Source organism: Ctenocephalides felis, unplaced genomic scaffold (assembly GCF_003426905.1).
Source record: "Ctenocephalides felis isolate EL2017-DRISC unplaced genomic scaffold, ASM342690v1 CF-g0.4_SCAFFOLD_03573, whole genome shotgun sequence".
NCBI lineage: Eukaryota > Metazoa > Arthropoda > Insecta > Siphonaptera > Pulicidae > Ctenocephalides > Ctenocephalides felis.
Window position 1 is genome coordinate 24,479,215 of NW_020539727.1, and position 22,554 is coordinate 24,501,768.

General features: G+C 29.4%; 1 protein-coding gene across 1 annotated transcript in view; it reads left to right on the forward strand.

Annotated features, from left to right (window-relative positions):
* LOC113389812 (amyloid-beta-like protein) overlaps nt 1-16,787 on the forward strand; it is an 86,153-nt gene extending 69,366 nt beyond the window's left edge. Inside the window, exons 7-13 of the mRNA XM_026626819.1 lie at nt 281-544; nt 3,797-4,087; nt 6,576-6,665; nt 8,746-9,008; nt 10,774-10,915; nt 13,001-13,177; nt 16,372-16,787. Coding sequence (XP_026482604.1) covers nt 281-544; nt 3,797-4,087; nt 6,576-6,665; nt 8,746-9,008; nt 10,774-10,915; nt 13,001-13,177; nt 16,372-16,491 — 1,347 coding nt within the window. The 3' untranslated portion in view covers nt 16,492-16,787. The remainder of the gene's footprint in view (nt 1-280; nt 545-3,796; nt 4,088-6,575; nt 6,666-8,745; nt 9,009-10,773; nt 10,916-13,000; nt 13,178-16,371) is intronic.
* The last annotated feature ends 5,767 nt before the right edge of the window (nt 16,788-22,554 follow it).

The following is a 22,554-nucleotide window of genomic DNA, read 5'->3' on the forward strand; positions in this document are numbered from 1 at the left end:
AAAATCTGAAGAAAAAACTGTTATTAAAAGAAAATGGGATTTTTTTCAGAGTTATTGAAATCTCTCTCGTTTTGCTAAGCATAGCATAACATAATTCTAATATGGATGTTAGTATTTTAGCGTTGCATTGGTTAAATTATCAATGTAATTTGTGTTAGCTGCCCCTTTCATCATGAGTAAGCCATTATTTATACTAATGATTTTCTAAAAATATTATTCTATGAGTATTTTGGCAAAACGTTTGCCGGGTCAGCTAGTATATATATATATGGTTATTTAGGTTACTAAAGTGATGAAGGATTGGTCAGATTTGGAAGAACGTTATCAAGACATGCGTTTGGCCGATCCGCGTGCCGCCCAAGGCTTCAAAAGACGTATGACTGCTCGATTCCAAGCCAGCGTGCAGGCTTTGGAGGAACAAGGAGAGGCTGAGAAGCGCCAGTTGGCTGCTATGCACCAGCAAAGGGTTTTGGCACACATCAACCAACGCCGAAAGGAGGCTATGGCATGCTACACCCAGGCTTTGACTGACCAGCCACCAAATGTAAGTATACAATAACTTATTTGTACCCATTGTATAAATCTTTGTGATTTTATTCTTTTTGCGGATGACACCGGCGTTATCATCAAGGACAAATCTCTTAATGAATTACAACATAAATTAAGTAGTCTAGTCCTAGTCCTAGTCCTAGTCTAGGTCCTCAATAATGATAAGACCCAAATCATATCTTTTTGTACAAAAAATCGTTTATCCAATAATATTACTTTTTTAACCATCAATAATTCAGCATATAATTTTTCGCAAGTATCAAAGTTTCTTGGTATCCATATTAATAATATTTTAAAGTGGTCTGATCACACCATAATAATCTCCATAAATCTAACACATGGTATACTCAAGGCTAGGGTTTATACGAAAACCGACATTTCAGAAAACCCGTTTTCGAATTTTAATTTTACTAAAAAACTGGTTTTTGAATTTTATGTAGAAAATACATTTTTGCTCGAATATTCTGTTAGTCGCAAATTTAGTGTAATTTAGAGCAGTATTTGACCGGATTTATTTGTTCAATTTTATAGATAGTAAACAAATTTATGTTAATTTTAATTAGTAGAACTAAAAAATAATAGTTTATCTTGATTGAATAAATTTGATAATAATTATTCGTTATTCATGCATCATTTTTGCATATAAGTATGAAAATATTGTTATGATAGTGAATGGAAAGTTTTCGAATAAATAGAAATAATATATTTTTAAATAAAAAAAATAATTAAATTAAAAAAAAATAAATAAATAAATATTAGATACACGTTGATACATAGTTTTTAATATCAAATTTAGTTTTAAAAACAATTAAGCTAAACTCGGGTATTGTATGTTCAGAGTAATTTTAATTGATTAATTTTAAACATTCTGATTGTTTTTTTTGTTTAATAAAATACGATTTCAAAAAACTGAGAACGTCTATCGAATTTCTACTTAGACGTGGCTTTTGTTTACTCACAAAATTTCCTGAAATAGAAAATACTCTCATCTTGCGACCAAATTACGCTTAATTGTTTTTAAAGTCTGATATAATAATTCTAAGTTTTTTGTTCTTTAATTTGTGGCTTCTAGGGTTTAAAACTCTTTTTTTTAAGTTTGAGAAGAGGAAGTTTCTTCTTCAAGAAGAAGTCACACTGATTTAAATTAATATATACACTGGTATAAAAATCTAAATATATACAATTTCTGGGAACCGTTGCAGACTGATAAGATATCAAATGCTATAGAAATTATATGATTCCAAGAATCAAAATGCTTTCATCTATCTTTTATATTTGGCTATACTTGTCATTTTCCATTTATACAGTGAAAACCGACGTTTTTTCACTAAAAACCCTACTCAAGGCTTCAGAATTTCGAACAAAAATCACTAATAATAAGTCTAGAAAGAGCGTCTAAATCCAACTGCGATATCGACTTTATTTTTTTTTAAATACAGAGAAATTTTTAATAATGCTTGCAAATTAGCAAAAATCAAGTCTGATGAAAGTGTTATTTATAATTCGCACAATAAGCAAAAGGCAATGTAGTCACTAGGGTTTGTCGGTTTTCAAAAACCGGTTTTAAAAACCGTTTTTTTCGTGAAAAAAGTAGGTTTTCACTGTATAAATATAAAATGACAAATATAGCCAAATATAAAAGATAGATGAAAGCGTTTCGATTCTTGAAATCATATCGGTTCAATAGCATTTAATATCTTATCAGTCTGCAATGGTTCCCAGAAAAGTTTTGTATATATTAATTTCGATTTTTATACCAGTGTATATATCAATTTAAATCAGTGTGACTTCTTTTTGAAGAAGTAACTTTCTCTACTCAAACTTAAAAAAAATAGTTTTAATCCTAGAAGCCACAAATTAAAGAACAAAAAACTTGGAATTATCATATCAGGCTTTGAAAACAATTAAGAATAATTTGGTCGCAAGTATGAGAGTATTTTCTGTTTCAGGAAATTTTGTAAGTAAGCAAAAGACACGTCTATGTAGAAATTCGTTAGACGTTCTCAGTTTTTTGAAATCGTATTTTATTAAATAAAAAAACAATTAGAATGCTTAAAATCAATTAATTAAAATTACTCGGAGCAGACAATACGCGAGTTTAGCTTAATTGTTTTTAAAACTAAAATTGATATTAACAAGTACAGTAGAACTCCAATTATCCGAATTAATGGGGACCGGGACCCATTCGGATAATCAAATATTCAGATAATCGGAGTTTTTTTAAAAAAATTGCCAATTGGAGAGAAAAAAAAGTTACGTTTTGATATTGTACTATTTTTTTATCGATTTAAATGAAAGAAACATGATATTTTCACATGTTTTAAATATAAAAACTTGTACTTATGTACAAGTTTAGAAATAAAAATCATTGTTTTTTAAACATCTCCGTCAATGTAAGCTGTTTTAACTGTAACTTAGACTTTTTTTGGACATTTTTTTTTCTGAAAGTGATTCGGATAATTGGCGATTCGGATAGTCGGAGTTCGGATAATTGGAGTTCTACTCTATGTATCAACATGTATCTAATATTTATTTATTTATTTATTTTAATTTAATGATTTTTTTATTTAGAAATGTATTATTTTTAATTATTCGAAAACTTTCCTTTCACTATCATAAAAATATTCTCATTATTATATGTGAAAATCATGCATGAATAATTATTTTCAAAGTTATTTAATCAATGGAGCGAATTGTTGCTCCAATGTACAAAAAATGCAACAACGCACAAGCACAAAGCTCTTCACTTCATACAGGGCAATAAAAAACATTTACCCAAAAATATTAGGTATAATTTTCAGTACAAGTTTAAGCGTCAATAAGAAAGGACATAAGAAAGTACCCGCGAAACCAGTTAAATTTAAAGCAAAATAGATTAAGTTATGTATAACTAAATCATAAGCAAATAAATTAGTGAAACAAATAAGTCAACAAGAGTTTCATTATAAACCCAATTTTACATTTGTGGGAAATGTCCCAATCAAGATAAACTATTATTTTTTAGTTCTACTAATTAAAATTAAAATAATTTTGTTTACTATCTATAAAATTGAACAATAAATAAATGCAGTCAAATAGTGCTCTAAATTACACTAAATTTGCGGATAAATTACAGAATGTTCGATCAAAAATTTATTTTCTATATAAAATTTGAAAACCGGTTAAAACCGGTTTTCTGAAATGTCGGTTTTTGTATATATATATATATATATATATATATATATATATATATATGTGTCTATTACAGACTCATAGGGTGCAGAAATGTCTCCAAAAACTTCTCCGAGCCCTCCACAAAGATCGCGCCCACGCTCTGGCTCATTACCGCCACTTATTGGCGTCGGCAACCACCGGCAACGGAGGCCGAAACGGAGGTTCAGCCGCCGGTGGCGGTTTGGAAGCTGCTGCCAATGAAAGACCCCGAACTCTTGAACGTTTAGTCGACATCGACAGGGCTGTCAATCAGTCTATGCAGATGTTGAGGAGATACCCCGAATTGGCCGATAAAATTGGACAACTTATGGACGACTATATACAGGTAAGGGATAGTAGACTTATATCTATTTACTTAAGGGGCACAACTAGTGTGAAATTTTCAAAAAATCGAAATTTCAATTTTTCCATATTTCGATAGGTTATACCTTTAAAAATAATATACCGAAATTTTAAATCGATATCTTAAATAGTTTTTGAGTCACAGCCATTTAAAGAGTATATATACAGTATATAGTATAACGATCATTTTACCTTTAAACGCGTTTTTCTCGAAACAGCATTTTCTGAATTTGCTGCAGCGATTACTCAAAAACAAATGATCCGATCACTATCGAATATTTTTTACATGTTCTATATATAGTTCTTCGTGAAATGAACTATCGATTTTTTGATCAGATCAAAAATCGAATTTTGGCAGTACAAAAACGACCAAAATTTTGGGTAAAATTCGACTTTTGTTTTTAAAAGGCCGCCGTTTTCTCAATTTTTGATTTTTTTTATTTATCGTATGTCATTTTACAGACAATATTATCTAGTTTAATGAGATTTTTTTTTAAATTTCATCCACGTAGAAGGCCGGAATCACTGCAGCAGTGAAGGGCCTTTTTTTGTCGCGCCGTTGTAGATCGACGATAACTTAAAAAATATTTAATTTTTTTCTTCAAAAGTTTTACTATGTATTCTTAAAACATGTATAATATATTCCTAAAGTTTTGAATTGATTGATAAAGTAGTTTTTTTAATATAAATTTCCAAAAATCCCCTTTTTTTAGGCGGTTACACTAGTTGTGCCCCTTAAGGTGACCATATTTTTTTAAGTCAAAACCGGGACAGCAATTTTAAGTTTTGCTAACTCTTGACAAGGGAACGGGAGGGGCAGGAGGTCAGTAAATAGCTCAAAGATGATGTTAAAATATCAAATACTTTATTAAAATAAAAACCAGTTTTTTCAAATGAACCATTTCTAGGCATTGCTGACTATTAAAAATACATTCAATTTCATTATTTGTTATATAAAATCTTACAATTTTGGAACTATATAATTTTTAACTTCCCGAAGGAGTTTATGTTTTCATCAAAAAATCCGATTCGCTAATTTTATGTTTTCTCGACGTTTCAAGTCATTCTGAATCGAATGAGACCAACATTTGGAAAAAGTATGTGTGTGTGCGTGTAAGTGAACAGATTTTTTGCCGTAAATCGACATTTTCTCGAAAACGACTGGGCCGGGTTTGAAAATTTAAAAGCCATTCGATAAATGACTATCGTTTGTCAGTTTTGTGCGACGATCTGCCGAGCCGTTTCTTTATAAATAGCAGAAAAGTGAAGAAATTTTCGTCCACGTTTTAGCCCGAAAATCTTAATCGATTTTGAAAATTCAAAAACCGTTCGAAAGATATTGGTTGGGAATCGTGCTGATTTCTTGTTGTTTTCTTGTAATAAAGTTTTGAAAAAAAAAAAATTCGACGATTTTTATTATTATTTTTTTGACAGTAGATACCATAGTCTTCCAGATCATACTAAAATATTACGGCCCTACTACAACTCGTTTAGCTTTAAAAACTCATCAAAGTTTGCAAAAATTATTATCGTTCTTTTGGCATTTGTCAAAATTAGGCCTTTGATCGACGTTTTCTCAGAAACGCCTGAACCAATTTCAGAAATTTAAAAGCCATTTGATGTATCTCAATGAGGACTATCGTTGGTCATTTATGTGACGCGATCTGCCAAACCCTTTCTTTGTAATTTGAAAAAAATTGTTAAACTTTTCGTCCACATTTAAGCTCAAACTACCGAATCGATTTCAGAAAATCAAAAACTGTTTGAAAGATATTAGTTGGGAATGATACTGATTAGTTTCAGGTGAAAATCTACCGAGCCGTTGTCTTGTAATTAACTGTTGAAAAAAGAAATTTAAGCCGATTTTTATGGTACTTTTTTGGCGATATATATCAAGATCTTATAGAACTTACTGAAATATTACGGCCTTACGACAAGTAGTATAATTTTAAAAATTTATCAAAGTTTGAGAAAATGAGTAGTTTTTTGACAATTGTTAATATTACAATTAGAGGATTTACTTGGTATAACGATAATAGTACTTGGTCTTAATAAACATACTAAACCGTTTAAGTCCTGCGGAAACTGATTCAATTATATAAATTGTTGATTTTTGAAAATTTGCTTTCAAAAAATACTCCGAGTTAACGTGTTTGTTCGTTTTCAATTATGTGTAATAAATCCACTCGGAATACTTTTAAACACTCATAAATTAATTTATTTTTTATTGATTAAGTAGATTATTTACACATATCGGGAAGTTCATGTAACTTGCCTTAAGGCAATACTAGTTTGAAACTGAATTCGAAATGAAATGACGATTGTTAATGTTCTGGAGATAAATTCTAGAGATTTATTATTTACATTTGATTTGCTCAGATATAACAAGATAGCAAAAATAATGAAAATTACAGTATTTATACTGTGTCTTTGCCATACACCACTAGTTCAATTTGGGTTTGTATTTGCAGGCGCTTCGTTCCAAAGACGAAACTCCAGGTTCAATGTTGGCCATGACGGAAGACGCTGAAATCGCTATTTTGGACAAATACAGAACAGAGGTAAATTAAAACACATCAGCATACAATTAGTTCTTCTATCGATGTCCGTTATTTTGAAAAAAATGTAAATACACAATTGAGAAGGGGTGTCATCCCCGCGGAGGAATTATTTTCACTTTTGAACTTGAGAGTAAGATGAACCTAATTCCAAAATTTCATGCAAATCCGGAGCACAGTAAAAAAAAATCAGAGGTTAAACCCTTTTTTCCTCTTCGCACTAATAGTTTTTAGTTTTTAAAGATTTATTTATTTCATTTATATTAGATTATACATACATATTTCTATACAATTTATATAGACATGTATAACACAATTAGTATAAAATCTTTCAGAGATAATTGTTATAAAATCTCTCACTAATGGTACATTAGTGGAATCATGTAAGAATTTTGTGCTAATATAATGCATATTTATTGGATTCCTTGCTTGACCTATAACAAATCTCAATCAAAACATTTTGTACTGACTGTAGTTTCTTAATATTATGTTTGTTTGTCATACACCAAATAGGGGAAGCATACATCATTGCGGATCTAATTATTGCCATATAAATTCTTTTTTTATTTTCAATATTAATAGAACTGTTATAATTTAGCAATGCGTATAATATGTATATTAATTTTTTTAATTTAATTATTTTATTACTAATGTGTTCATTGAAATTAAGTTTCCTGTCTAAGATGACACCCAAATATTTAACAGAACTACTCCACGGTATGATATTATTATTAAGATGCAAGGTTATATTGGGTGTAGGATTAATTCTTCTTTTGGTAAAGAATATAGATTCTGTTGTGTCAATATTTATTTTTATTTTCCATTCATTTGTGTATTTTATAATTTGGTTCAAATGACTTTGTAATTTCTTAATGATTGCTTTATCTGATTTGCCCGGAATGAAAATTACAGTATCATCCGCATACATTAATAATTGCGTGGAAAATAAAATCGGTCCTAAAATACTACCTTGAGGCACACCTGCTGTAATGGCTCTATATGTAGATTTACAATTGTATATACTAACATAAAATTTTCTATTAATTAAATAATTCCTAATTAGACAAACCAAATATTTGGGAAAATTTAGAGCATTAATTTTATAAATTAGTCCATCAAACTAAACTGTATCAAATGCCTTTTCTATATCTAGAAGAACTAAGGCACTATTTCTTCTTCTGTTAAAATTAAGGATGGTTTGTTCTGTTAGAATGGATAAAGGATGGAAGGTGGACTAATTTTTTCTGAATCCGAACTGATTATTTGGTATCACATTATTATTTGTTAAAAATTCAACGATTCTATTACATATAACTTTTTCAAGTATTTTACTCAAATGGCTTAATAAACCGATAGGCCTGTAACTAGTGGGGAGATCGCTGTCTTTATTCGATTTTTTAATAGGTATAGTTTTAGAAATTTTCCAAATGGGTGGAAAATAACCATGTTTTAAAATCCTGTTAATGATTTTAGTAATTAGAATAATAGGTTTTCTGCTGAGATTTTTTAATATAATATTCGATAGTCCATCTGGACCTGGGGTGCTTCTCGATTTTCTACTGTTTATAATAGTTTTTATTTCTTTAGGAGTAGTGAATTTAATATTTGAGATTATAATATGTTGTCAAATATCTCCCTTCCGCTTTTTGTATTATAAACCAAGAGCAAAAAAGCGGAAGGGAGATATTTGACAACCTAATATTACTGGAAGTTGGGAATATCGAATTGATTGTTCTATGGACGTGATTACTAAAGTTAGCATTCCCTAAATTATCATTTTGCTTGCGTGTTTTTTCAAAAATATCAGCTAATAAATTAGCTTTTTCTTTATTAACAGATACGTATAAAGAATTTAATTTTAGATTAGGGATATTTTCACGTTTTTTTGTGAATTTTTTAGCATAAAACCATATAATAGGTTGTCAAATATCTCCTTTCCGCTTTTTTGTATTATAAACCAAGAGCAAAAAAGCGGAAGGGAGATATTTGACCACCTAATATTATCGCACTAATAGCAGTATTACTAATTAGTATTACTAATAGTAAATCTCAACTTACCCTCGATCTTTTACCTCTTACCAAGGTGGAGCGCAAGTTGGCAGAAAAAGAGCGACAACGTCTCTTCGAGAAGCAGCGCAAGGAGCAGAGATCTCGTGCCAGGGCCGAATTGCGCCAGGAAAAAATGCGATCTGAAGCAGCCAGGCACGAATTGACTGCCAAATCAGCAGTCACGGAAGAGCAGACGCCCGACAAGGAGGAAATGGAGCCCAAGGACCTCGAGGAAGAGGAGGATCAACGGGATTCTGATGAGAGCGAAGTTAAAGTCGTTTCTAGCTCAACACAAAGGTAAAGGACAAAGATTTAAATGATTTTGATGCCATTTTATAGGTATTTTTGAGAAAATCCGATATACCAAATTTCAAATCCGTAGCTCATCATTTGGCCGAGATATCAGTGCAAACATGCAAAAGTGGCCACTTTTTTCAAACTCACTTTTTGTCAGAAATATGAGAGATATCGAAAAAATGTTAACGTCATTCTATTTATACTGATCTTGTCTTTGTTTTTGTTTTTTATACAAATATTTTTGTGGTACTAATTTTTAAATTGTAATATCTTCAAAACTGTGGGTCGTATAAAAAAATCTTGTACTACGTTTTATTAAGTGTCTATTAGGCTACAAATTTGCTGAATAAAGTTTATGGATAAGTCTATTAGTTTGCAAAATAATTTTATAATTCTGGCTAAAAACTTCAGTTTTGATTTTAATAATTTTGGTACTAGTGGTTTTGGATTTGAATATCTTTAAAACTATTAGCCGTATAGAAAAATCTAGTAGTACATTTTATTCAGTATTTATTAAGCTATTGTTGTTCCAAATACAGTTTATTAAAAAATCTATTAGTTTGCAAAATAATGTTAACATTCATGAATAATAATTTTAGCTTCTATACTGACTATGAAAAGCGTTTAAAGTTTTCGAATAAAATATTTCTCAAAATATTGATTGTATTGGAAAAATTTGTACAATTAATTAAGTATTTATTAAGTATTTATTAAGCTATAAATTTGCAGAATAAAGTTTATGGATAAATCTATTAATTCACAAATTATTAAAAAAAATCGAGATAATCACCTTAGTTTCCATATTGCTTGTTTATATTTATTTCGATTAAGAAATGCGTTTGTACTTTTTGGACCATAATATCTCCAAAGCTATTAGTCGTACAGAAACATCTTGTACTACGTTTTATTAAGTGTTTATCAGGCTACAAATTTGCCAAATAAAGTTTATGGATAAATCTATTAATTTACGAAGAGTATGGGCGTGTTTCCATACAGAATTGGCCCCACCCTGGTATTTGAATAATTTTGATGCCATTTTATAGGCATTTTCGAGAAAATTCGAAATACCAAGTTTCAAATCCGTAGCTCATCATTTGGCCGAGATATCAGTAAAAACATGTGAAAGTGGCCCCTTTTTTCAAACTCACTTTTTGTCGGAAATATGAGAGACATCGAAAAACTGTTAACGTCATTCTATTTGTACTGATCTTGTCTATGCTGTTCATAACAATGTGAAAAAATTATTTGTTAGTGCGTGAAAAGGTGAAAATGATTTTTAATTTTCCATTTTCTACCAGTGCGGCTCTTTGGACTATTTCTATATAAGCATCATTCGAAAGCCTGTACATTTTTCTTCTATTATTCAAAAATTCATTTAAATCTAAGTGGAACTTTGGGTGAAAAGTTGGAAAAACTTAAGCTAGTACACGCGCTGCCGGTACAAGAACACCCATATAAAGTCGCTTTGCAAGAGCGACGAGCAAGCATAAGGCTTGTCGTTTTCGCGCGTCTCGTCAAATCCTGTATATAAGTATGGAAATATTTATTAAAAACCAAAATTTATTTATATCTTGTATATAGGTATATTCATTAGTCATAATAAAAAATCCGACGCGCCGAATAAAACAATAATTATTATTATTGATTATTTTCATTCGCCGTATAAGCTTGTGACTAATATATTTCAATTTATGAAAAACTTAAGATTTCAATATTTGGGTTGGCATTGGATGTTCCTTAATTTACCAATGTTTTGTTTTCTTAGGCCGTTGGTAGCAGCTCAGCACAACAGTGGCGTCGTTGACGACGCAGCAGTACAAAGGGCTGTCGAGCAAGTTGCCTTGCAAAGGCAAACAGAAGCAAGGGCTTCACATGCAATGACGCACGATTTGGGACATGGAGAACCGGTAACATAATTGCTAGGGTTTGTCGGTTTTCAAAAACCGGTTTTTTTGCGAAAATTATGGAATTCGAAAACCGGTTTTTAGTGAAAAAAGTCGGTTTTCACTGTATATGTGGAAAATGACAAGTATAGACAAATATAAAAGATAGATGAAAGCGTTTCGATTCTTGAAATCATATCGGTTCAATAGCATTTGATATCTTATCAGTCCGCAATGGTTCCCAGAAAGGTTTTGTTCATATTAATTTAGATTTTTATACCAGTGTATATATTAATTTAAATCAGTGTGACGTCTTCTTGAAGAAGTAACTTCCTCTACTCAATTTTAAAAAAAAGAGTTTTAAACCCTAGAAGCCACAAATTAAAGAACAAAATACTTAAAATTATTATATCAGGCTTTAAAAATAATTAAACATAATTTGGTCGCAAGTAGGGAATGCAATACCGATGGAAAATTTCAATACCGATATTTCGGTAATTTTTCATTTTAAAAGCGGAATACCGGTAAATTACCGGTATTTTTATTATCTTAAACAAACGTAAACAAAATTGAAAGTTGCTAGTACAAATTAAAAAAAAATGTATATACAACTACAACTTTATTGAACCAAACATTAAATTAAAACAATAATAATATTTTTTTAAATAATAATTCAACAAAATGATATCCAATTTAATTAATTCATTATCACTATCGAGTATATTGAGTACTTTTCACCAAAGACAAACTTATGAGTAAGAAAGACCAAAAACTCATAAAAGATCATATTGCATTATTATAATAAACTGTATTGTCTGTATCCGATGTGCTAAATTAGCATAATCTCCAATTTTTTGAAAAAATAATTTTTCTACACTAATTTAAGATCGGATATTTTGTCGAGATAAATAATAAGTTACTATGATTGTTGAGTATTGTTATTTAACAATAGGATGCTTTTATAATATTTTCAATCTTTGAAACGTTTCCGAAAATAATATTTTATAATTGTAATTAGAAGCAAAAATATTTAGTAATTATCATAACTATTATGTATAAAGATTAGAAAAAATAAAGATTACGCAGGGGTAATCTGTATGATATAAAATATTTTAGTGCAAATATCACTTAAAAAAACGTTACATTTTTACACAAACAAACATCATTATCTATCAGTCCGATTCTATTTATTGTAACACGATATGAAGCCCTTTGGAAAGCAATAAATATTCAGTTCAATGACGAGTTGAGATAATATTTGATATTTGTTTATCCTATAGAATCACTTGAAGATATAGCTGTTTATGCGATTATGGAATTTAAAGATACATTTGTTCCGAGAAATTTAAACTTTAGGGTATTATGTATCAAATAGCGCTTATGTAAAAATACCGAAAATACCGGTATTTTTGGAATAAATAGCGGTAAAAATACCGCCGAAAGATCGGGCGGTTTACCGGTATATCGGTATTGCATTTCCTAGTCGCAAGTATAAGAGTATATTCTATTTCTCAGTTTTTTTAAATCATATTTTTTTAAATAAAAAAACAATTAGAATGTTTAAAATTAATTGATTAAAATTGCTCGGAACAGACAATACGCGAGTTTAGCTTAATTGTTTTTAAAACTAAAATTGATATTAACAAGTATGTATCAACATGTATCTAATATTAATTTAAGGAATGTTTTTTATTTAAAAATGTATTATTTTAATTTATTCGCAAACTTTCCTTTCACTATCATAAAAATATTTTCATTCTTATATGTGAAAATGATGCATGAATAACGAATAATTATTTTCAAAGTTATTTAATCTAGATAAACTATTATTTTTTAGTTCTAATTAAAATTAAAATAATTTTGTTTACTATCTATAAAGTTGAACAATAAATAAATTCAGTCAAATACTGCTCTAAATTACACTAAATTTGCGGATAAATTACAGAATATTCGAGCAAAAATTAATTTTCTATATAAAATTCGAAAACCGGTTGAAACCGGGTTTTTGGTGAAATTAAAATTCGAAAACCGGTTTTCTGAAATGTCGGTTTTTGTATAAACCCTTATAATTTCACCAGAAACCTCGTTGACCTTCTATTTTTCCTCCAGGGTTACTCTCTCCGCACCCACGACTTGTTCACCCCTTCAGGGCGTCTCGGCGAAGGGCGCAGTGTGTACTTTACGCTGGCTTTTGCAGGAGTAGCCCTTGCTGCAGCAGTCGTCGTCGGAGTTGCAGTCGCCAAAAGGAGAGCTGCAAGGTCGCCAGGAGCACAAGGATTTGTTGAGGTGATAAAGGAAAGGAGTAAAATTTTCTAATCTAATTTCCCGTAGGGTAGTTATAGTATATTTCTCGACGTTTTGAAGGTTTCTGAACATTTTTAAGGCATACCTCAGAAACTAAATGGATGTGTGTGTGTGCGTGTGTGTGAGTGTGTTTTGTGTATCCACGTTTTCGGGCGCACAGATTACCCGATTTGAATGATTCATTTACCATTCCTATTGATAGGGAGATGTGCTGATCAGTTTTTGGCAAAGGCAGGTCCAGCCGTTACGGAGATACGGAGCAAAGAGTGCAGAAAATACAAATCGGGTTTTTGACAGAACGGAGTATCGGATTTGAATGATCTAAAAAACATTCAATTTGTAATGATTGGGAGAAGAGGTGATTAGTTTTTGGCAAAGGCAGGTCCCGCCATTTCGAAGATACAGAGCTAAATGTGCAAAAAATGCAGTTTTTGAGTGAACTAAGCGTCCGATTTGAATGATCTAAAAAACTTTTTTCTTGTATTGACAAAACAATTGCTTTTAAGGATAAACTTGTGGGGCGCATGGCATCGTGCTTTAAGGCAAATTGCTGGAACTTCCCGTACCAAAAATTATTTTTTTTAAAATAATTAACATTTTTGAAAAAAAAATTACTCTGAAAAAATTAGATTTTTGAGAAACTATAAATTTTTGACAAAAATTTACTTTTTTTTAAAAAAAAAAGGCTTTGAAAAAAATTTATTGTGAAATATTTTGGAAATTCTGAACTTTTTTTCAAAGCAATCGTACTGCTTTAACTGCATAGAGACGAAATATCGAAGCGCGTAAGCGCCGCGTCGCCGTCTAATGCGTAAACATTGGTACGGAACCCATAGGAATGCAAACAAAATTTATACTTGTTGTTAAAATCTGTATAAAATATCTGATAATTTGATGTGCATATGTCTAATGATAATTTTTGACCGCCAAATGACATTTTTTTCTACTTTTTTCACTAGATCTTCGAAACCTCTAGACCTGCCTTTGTGAAAATTTGATCAGTTGTTCATCTTGTTAATACAAGTAAAATGTTTTTTGAATTATTCAAATCGGACGCTCCGTTCTTTTAAAAACTGCGTTACCGTTTTTGGCACTTTTTGCCCCGTATCTTTGGAACGGCTAGACCTGCCTTCGCCAAAAACTAATCAGCACGTCTCCTTATCAATACGAATCGAATGTTTTTTGAATTATTCAAATCGCTTTATCCGTGTTCCCGAAATCGTCGACGAAAATTTGTATCCGCACACTCACACACACACACATACATCAATTTTTGCTAAAGTATGCCAAAATATTCAGAAACCTCTGAAACGTAAAGATATATAAAAAATTTCATTTTCGATTTTGTTGCGATTACTATAACTTGACCTACGGGAAGTTAAAAATTATTACATATTTTTTTATTTTCCATGAAATATTTTTGTAATTTTGGAGTAAAAATTAAAAACATTACCCAGGCCAAGCACAGTCTAAGCGTCACTCTGGTGCAAATGTTCACCCAAGTGCGTTTAGACTGTTTATGTACTGCAGCACTTTTCCAATGTTGTGAAAAACTATTGAAAAATGTGAAAATGCCGCTAAGCTAAGCACAGTATAAGTGAAAATGTCGCACAGAATTATTTGCAAATGCGTTTAGACTGTGACTGTACGGGAGCACTTTTTCAATTTTGTGAGAAAACTATTGAAAAATGTGAAAATGCCGCCAATCTAGGCACAGTATAAGTGAAAATTTCGCACAGAGTTATTTGCAAATGCGTTTAGACTGTGACTGTACGGGAGCACTTTTTCAATTTCTAGAGGCAACTATTTTTTTTTGAAATTGAATTCGAAATGAAATGACGGTAGTTAATGTTCTGGAGATAAATTGATTGATTTATGATTTACATTTGATTTGCTATATAGATATAACAAGATAACAAAAATAATGAAAGTTACAGTATTTGTTGCCTTAATGCCATACACCACTAGTTTATTTGGTATTTAATTCATTTATTTATTACCCAATTGTTTAATTATTATTACACAGAAATGTTTTTTTTGTAGTGCTAATAGTTTGGGTGGACACAAGTTGAATAGCTGCATTTATTTATTGTATCTCATTTAAATTATTAAGTATAACTTTTATAGTTAATGATAATTTAATTAATTTTTACTCAGTCAGTGATTCATTATTTCGTTAGCCATTTGTACTATTAATAGTAAAAAAAATTAGATAGAGACAATTATCACGATGCAAAGTTAACACTTTAGACAGATAGTACAATTTTGTATTATATCTCATGTAACTTTAAAACCATTCGTCTGATATAAATGCAATATTCAGAAAATTTGTACAAAATTTAACAATTTATAATACTGTCTTATATAACAAAATTCTTGAGCAACTCGGTATACTTTACAACTATTTTTTTTAAATTTTAAAATCGTACTTGAATATACGTGGTCTGTTCAAAAAGTACCCGGAATTTTCGTTTTTTCAAAAAAATATTTATTTATTCGTCTACATTAATGTGGTCCCCTTCAAAGTAGTCCCCCCCAGATATAATACACTTATGCCAGCGTTTTTTCCAATTTTCGAAACACCCTTGATATTCACTTTTTGATATGTCCTTGAGCACTCTCAGCGATTTTCTTCAATCGAGGAAAACCGCCGTCCTTTCATGGGTCTCTTCAACTTTGGGAATAGGAAAAAGTCACACGGAGCCATATCTGGTGAATTTTTGCACTTTGCAACACTTTATTTCATTTTTTACGCAAAATTTAATACAAATTCTTTGACTTTTCAATTCTTCCATTGTAAAAATCGCCGAGCTCAGAAAAACACGTCGAACCTTAGCGACTACCACAGACAAAGTAAACAGTGAATATAGCTGAAAATTTCATCATACTTTAGGGGCATGTATACCAACACAATAAAAAAAAATTTTGACAATCAGACACTCCAGACCCGCGAAATTTAATTATTAGTAATTCCGGGTACTTTTTGAACAGACCACGTAGACAATTGATTTCACAGTATAAAAGGAGAATTTATTTATTATGCCTTCTGTAACTTGTAAACTGTTTGTAATAATATATTTGAAAACGTTTGAAGTTTCTCGAATATTTCGTTATGGTACGGGAAGTTCCAGCAATTTGCCTTAAGGCACGATGGTCTAATGTATCTATTTTTTTAGGTTGATCAGGGGTGCGGAACAGTTCCGGTTCCGGTGACACCGGAGGAAAGACATGTTGCCAACATGCAAGTGAACGGATACGAAAATCCAACGTATAAGTATTTCGAAGTGAAAGAGTAATCTTTTATTTAAAACTATTAAAAATTCTCAATTTTAATTTAACATTTAAATTCCAAGAGAGATGATAGTCGCACACTATTTAATTGACATCTTGATTATTAAATGATTACTAGTGTGGGATTATTTGTGATAAGCCGGGGGTAAAATTGATAGAGATGTCGCATGATGCCAGGTGGAAAATTATGTGGGGGAGTTATGCTTTTTTATAGATTGAATGTGATTTTAGTATTGGAGACGTTTTTATGGATTTTGCTCCTGGTAAAGAAAAGGCACGGGATGCTGTAATTGTTGAAATAGACGGAACAAATATAATATTAGGTTGTCAAATATCTCCCTTCCGCCTCTCCCTAAGAGCAAAAAAGCGGAAGGGAGATATTTGACAACCTAATAATACATTTGTAACTTGTTTTGCGTCGTTAGTTTTTTAAATTATTTTTGTACCTTTTTTTGTTGAAGACAACAATCACCATGATTTGATCAGAACGTAGTAATTTTACTTTTGTTTTTTATAAATTAATTGTATGATTTATTTTATTTTCATATATTTTTAATTTTATATATAATGCTCAAATAAAATATACGAACTTGATATAAATTAAACAAAGCCGATATATTTGTTTACAACAAAATTTGATACCTTTTTTATATTAAAAATATTTTGATGTTGCGTTTTGTCTTACTAGCTCTCACACTAATCGTGCGTAGAGGTAGTGGTGTTTGGTGCATTTAAATACAATTAATATAATAAATATTATATCTCATATAACTTTTAAACAGTACGTCTGATTTAAATGCAATATTCTGCAAATTTATACAAAATTTAATGGTTTATAATATTGTCTAACATCATAAAGCCCTACCACGACTCGGTATATTTTAAAATAGCTTTCTAAACTAGAAATTTTGACTTGTTTGTGCATTTGTTTGTTTTATAACTTTTGAAGTATTTGCTTGATACAATTGAAATATTTGGCAAATTTGTTCAAAATTAAATTCTTCATAATATTGTCTAACATCATAAAACCCTACGTCAACTCGGTATATTTTAAAATCGCACCTGAAACTAAAAATCTGAGGTACAATTAATTATACTCGATTTTCAATTTTTTTTGAAAATGCAAAGCGATTTCTGTTACTATTACTATTATAGGGTCCGCCAAATAACTTTATTTTTTTTTACAAACTACTGAATATTTTCTAAAATTTCTTTTTCTATTAACAATCCTTTCAGTTAATAATGAAATTAATTCAGTTAATAATTTAATTCAAAAATGAAGAAGAAAAAGCCTCGGCTGACCGTTAAAAAAAAAAAGAAAAATGTTAGATGGCATATCCTATATTATTATTTTCGACAATTACAGCAAATCTGTATTAATAAATGGTGGTATAGATACTTAAAAAAAAGAAAGTGAATGATTGACACGATTTTTGTAGATTTTATTCACAAAGACACATTTTAGAGCGAAATTACTCAAAACAAAAAGTGCTACTACGAAAACATTATTGTTTTTTTTATTTTAATTTAATTTAAAAACGAATAAATATTTAAAAAAAAATTGCTTGTGGAACGAAAATTTGTGGTGATTTTTATAATGAGGGAGCTGGAAGGGGTTTGATGTACACGATGATAATGGAAAAATATTAAATTCTTTTATTTTTTGTGGAAAATTTCAAAATTGTTGAAACTAAATATTATGTAACTTTCAAACAATTCGTTCAATATAAATGATATATTCGGCAAATTCGTACAAAATTAAATTGTTCATAATTTTGTCTAATATTGTAATGCCCTACAGCAACTCGGTATACTTTTAAATCAGGATTAAAAATCGATAAATAATAATTCAAGTTAATTCAGGACATTTTTTGCTCATGCATTTATCTAACAACTTTTAAACCATTTGATTAATATGAATGATGTATTTGGCAAATTTATACAAAATTAAATAATCTACAATATTGTCTAACAACAAAAGTCCCTACAACACCTCGGTATACTTTAAAATCAGGATTAAAAATCGATAATTATTAATTCAAGTTAATTCAAGACATTTTTTACTCATGCATTTATCTAACAACTTTTAAACCATTTGATTAATATGAATGATGTATTTGGCAAATTTATACAAAATTAAATAATCTACAATATTGTCTAACATCATAAAACCCTACAACAACTCGGTATACTTTAAAATCAGGATTGAGGATCAATAATTAAGTAATTCAAGATCGCATTAAAGTGCTTTGGTTTAGTATATTTGCCATAACTTTTAAACCATTCGATTAATATTGATGGTGCGTATGAATAATTTGTTCAAAATTAAAATATCTACAACATTCTCTAACATCATAATATCCTTTAACAACTCGGTATACTTTAAAATTAGAGTGCAAATCAAATCAATCATATGTCATCAAATCATTTATATTGTATTTTTATTTATAAACATGTATTGAGTCACCTTGAGGGTCATTTTAGAGTGCACCGGGTTGCTCTAGGGCTTCAAGTTGTTAGAAAAATTTGTACAGTATTTATTTCTAAACACTTTTGCCGAATACACCATTTAAATTCATCAAACGGTTTAGGAGTTATCGATTTTTTTGTGTTCATATATATTCTATAAATCGTGTGAATCGATTCCCCGCCGCCCCTGGACAAATTTGATTTAATCCAGTAGCGCTTTTAGTGTTTTCTCGAGCGATGAAAATTTTAGTGATGAGAATCTTGATGCCCTCCAATTGTTTTATTTAAAACTATTTTTTCTATTTTAAAAAAACTGAAAATTTGTTTCTCTATTAAGGCACGCTTGATTTTTTTATATCGATATAAAATTATAATATATATATAGTAAGTTTTTATTAGACGAGTAGCTGGTGTATCGTTTACTATTGATGATTGATTTTTATGTATTTAGATAATTACTATAAATATATATTAAATATAATATATAATACAGAAATGAAAAGAAATAATGCTGCAGCTATATTTGATAACGTGTTATTTTTTTAGGAATATTTTCATCCCGTTTTTAGTTTTAGTTTTAGTCGCAGAGTTGATGGTGGATGAGTAAATATAGGTTTTTCTCTCGTTTCGTGTAAAATCGTTTTTAATCGTTAGGATATTTTATGGACGTGGGAGGAGGTTCTGGAAATGATGGAAAACCCTAAATTTTCACCCAAAAGTGTGAGTCAATTTTTTTTATCATGAAGTAGATCAATTTAGATCTAAAGTAGATCATCTATGATCTATTTTGATCTGTTTATAATATATTTTGATCTGTCTATATATTTAATGGATTATTTTAATCTTTGAAGATCTATTTTGATCATCTTGATCTATTTAAATCTTTGATGATCTATGTTGATCTATTTAACATCTGTTTTCAAAAAATAGATTTATTGAAATCAATTATGATCTGCTTAGATCCTTGATGATCTATTCATAATCTACTTTGATCTATATAGATCTTTGGTGATCTATTTTAGTCTATTTAAGATCTGTGTTGAGATCGTTGACGATCTATTTATAATCTCAAAAAATAGAGATCTATTACAGATTCTTAATGATCTATTAAAATAATCAAGCTAGAATCTATCTAACTTTAAATAACGAAGAAAATCAGTTCTATCAAGATCTATTTTGATCTATTTAACATCTGTGTTGAGATCTTTGACGATCTATTCATTCAAAAAATAGATGTACCGAGATCTATTATGATCTGCTTAGATCCTTTTAATCTTTGAAGATCTATTTTGATCACTTTGATCTGTTTAGATCTTTGGTGATCTATTTTAATCTATTTAAGATCTTTGTTGAGATTGTTGACAATCTATTTATAATCTCAAAAAATAGATTCATCGAGATCTATTATAGATCCTTAATGATCTATTGAAATAATCAAGCTAGAATTTATCTAACTTTAAATAACGAAGATCAGTTTTATCAAGATCTATTTTGATCTGTTTAGATCTTTGGTGATCTATTTTGATCTATTTAATATCTGTGTTGAGATCGTTGACGATCTATTTATAATCTCAAAAAGTAGATTTATCGAGATCTATTATGATCTGCTTAGATCCTTGATGATCTATTAAAATAATCAAGTTAAAATCTATCTAAACTTTAAATAACGAAGAAGATCTGTTTTATCAAGATCTATTTTAATCTGCCTAGGTCTTTGATGGATTATTTTAATCCTCAAAGATCTATTTTGATCACTTTGATCTGTTTAGATCTTTGGTGATCTATTTTGATCTATTTAACATCTGTGTTGAGATCGTTGACGATCTATTTATAATCTCAAAAAAAAAAAAACAGATTTATCGAGATCTATTATGATCTGCTTAGATCATTTTAATCTTTATAAATCTTTTAATGGATTATTTTAATTTTTGAAGATCTATTTTGATCACTTTGATCAAAAATTTGAAATCTTTGTTGATCTATTTTACATCTGTGTTGAGATCGTTGACGATCTATTTATAATCTCAAAAAATAGATTTATCGAGATCTATTATGATCTTCTTAGATCCTTTCAATCTGTCTAGATCTTTAATGGATTATTTAAATCTTTAAAGATCTATTTTGATCACTTTGGTCTGTTTAGATCTTCGGTGATCTATTTTGATCTATTTAACATCTATTTTGAGATCGTTGACGATCTATTTATAGTCTCAAAAAATATATTTATCGAGATCTATTATGACCTGCTTAAATCCTTGATGATCTATTAAAATAATCAAGCTAAAATTCATCTAACTTTAAATAACGAAGAAGATCAGTTTTATCAAGATCTACTTTGATCTGCTTAGATCTTTGATGATCTATTCATAAAGTACTTTGTATAGATCTTTGATGATCTATTTTGATCTGTTTAGATCACGAAGAAGATCAATTTGTCTTAATCGAGATCTATTTTGACCCTAGATGATCTATAACAAAGAAAATCAGTTCTATCAAGATCTATTTTGATCTTCTCAGATACCTAATGATCTATTCATAATCTACTTTGATCTGTATAGATTTTTGATGATCTATTATGATCTGCTTAGATTTTGATGATCTATTAAAATAATCAAGCTAAAATATATCTAACTTTAAATAACGAAGAAGATCAGTTTTATCAAGATCTATTTTGATCTGCTTAGATCTTACATGATTTATTCATAATCTACTTTGATCTTTATAGATCTCTGATGATCTATTTATAATCTACTTTCATCTGTATAGATATTTGATGATCTATTTTGATCTGTTTAGATCGCGAAGAAGATCAATTTATCTTAATCGAGATCTATTGTGACCCTCGATGATCTATTTATAATCTACTTCGAGATCTACTATAGATCTTTGATGATCTATTTTGTTGTAAACAGATGTTTAAAATCAATTTAGATCCTTGACGATATTTTTAGAATTAATTAAAAAAAGATCAGCCAAGATTATATCAGATTTATTATACGAGATCTATAAAGATCTTGTGTGAGATCTTCGATGCTTTATAACAAAGCATTTTTTTTAGATTTTTTGATATAACTTTTTTTGGGATTGAGATAGAAAGTTTTGGTTTTCGACAAGTTGAATCTAGACAAAATTTCGAAAAAATTGGCGTATCAAAAAAAATTGCGTGGAATTACAGTCAAGTGCAAATTACAATAATAAAATGAAAATTTATTTTATCATACGTGCATTTTTTTAGTTTCGTAATTTTAATAATTTTTGGAATTGAGATATACAGTTTTTGTTTTCGGGAAAATTTATCTAGTACAGGGCCGGACTAATTTTACTCAAACTTTCTCTAATTTCCACTCCTCCCATGTAGTGATACACATAAATACATACATTATTATAATAACTTCGAGTTCAAATCAATCCAGTATTAATTTGTAGCGAATTAAATATCATTAATTAAATTAAATCGACAATTCATTCATTAATTAATTAGCACGCTTCTGCTGATATTAATTAATTAATAATTAATTTAAGAAAATTTTGAAGAATTCATCATTGAAAAATATCATGTATGTAATTATAATAATAATAATAATAATAATGGAATTATT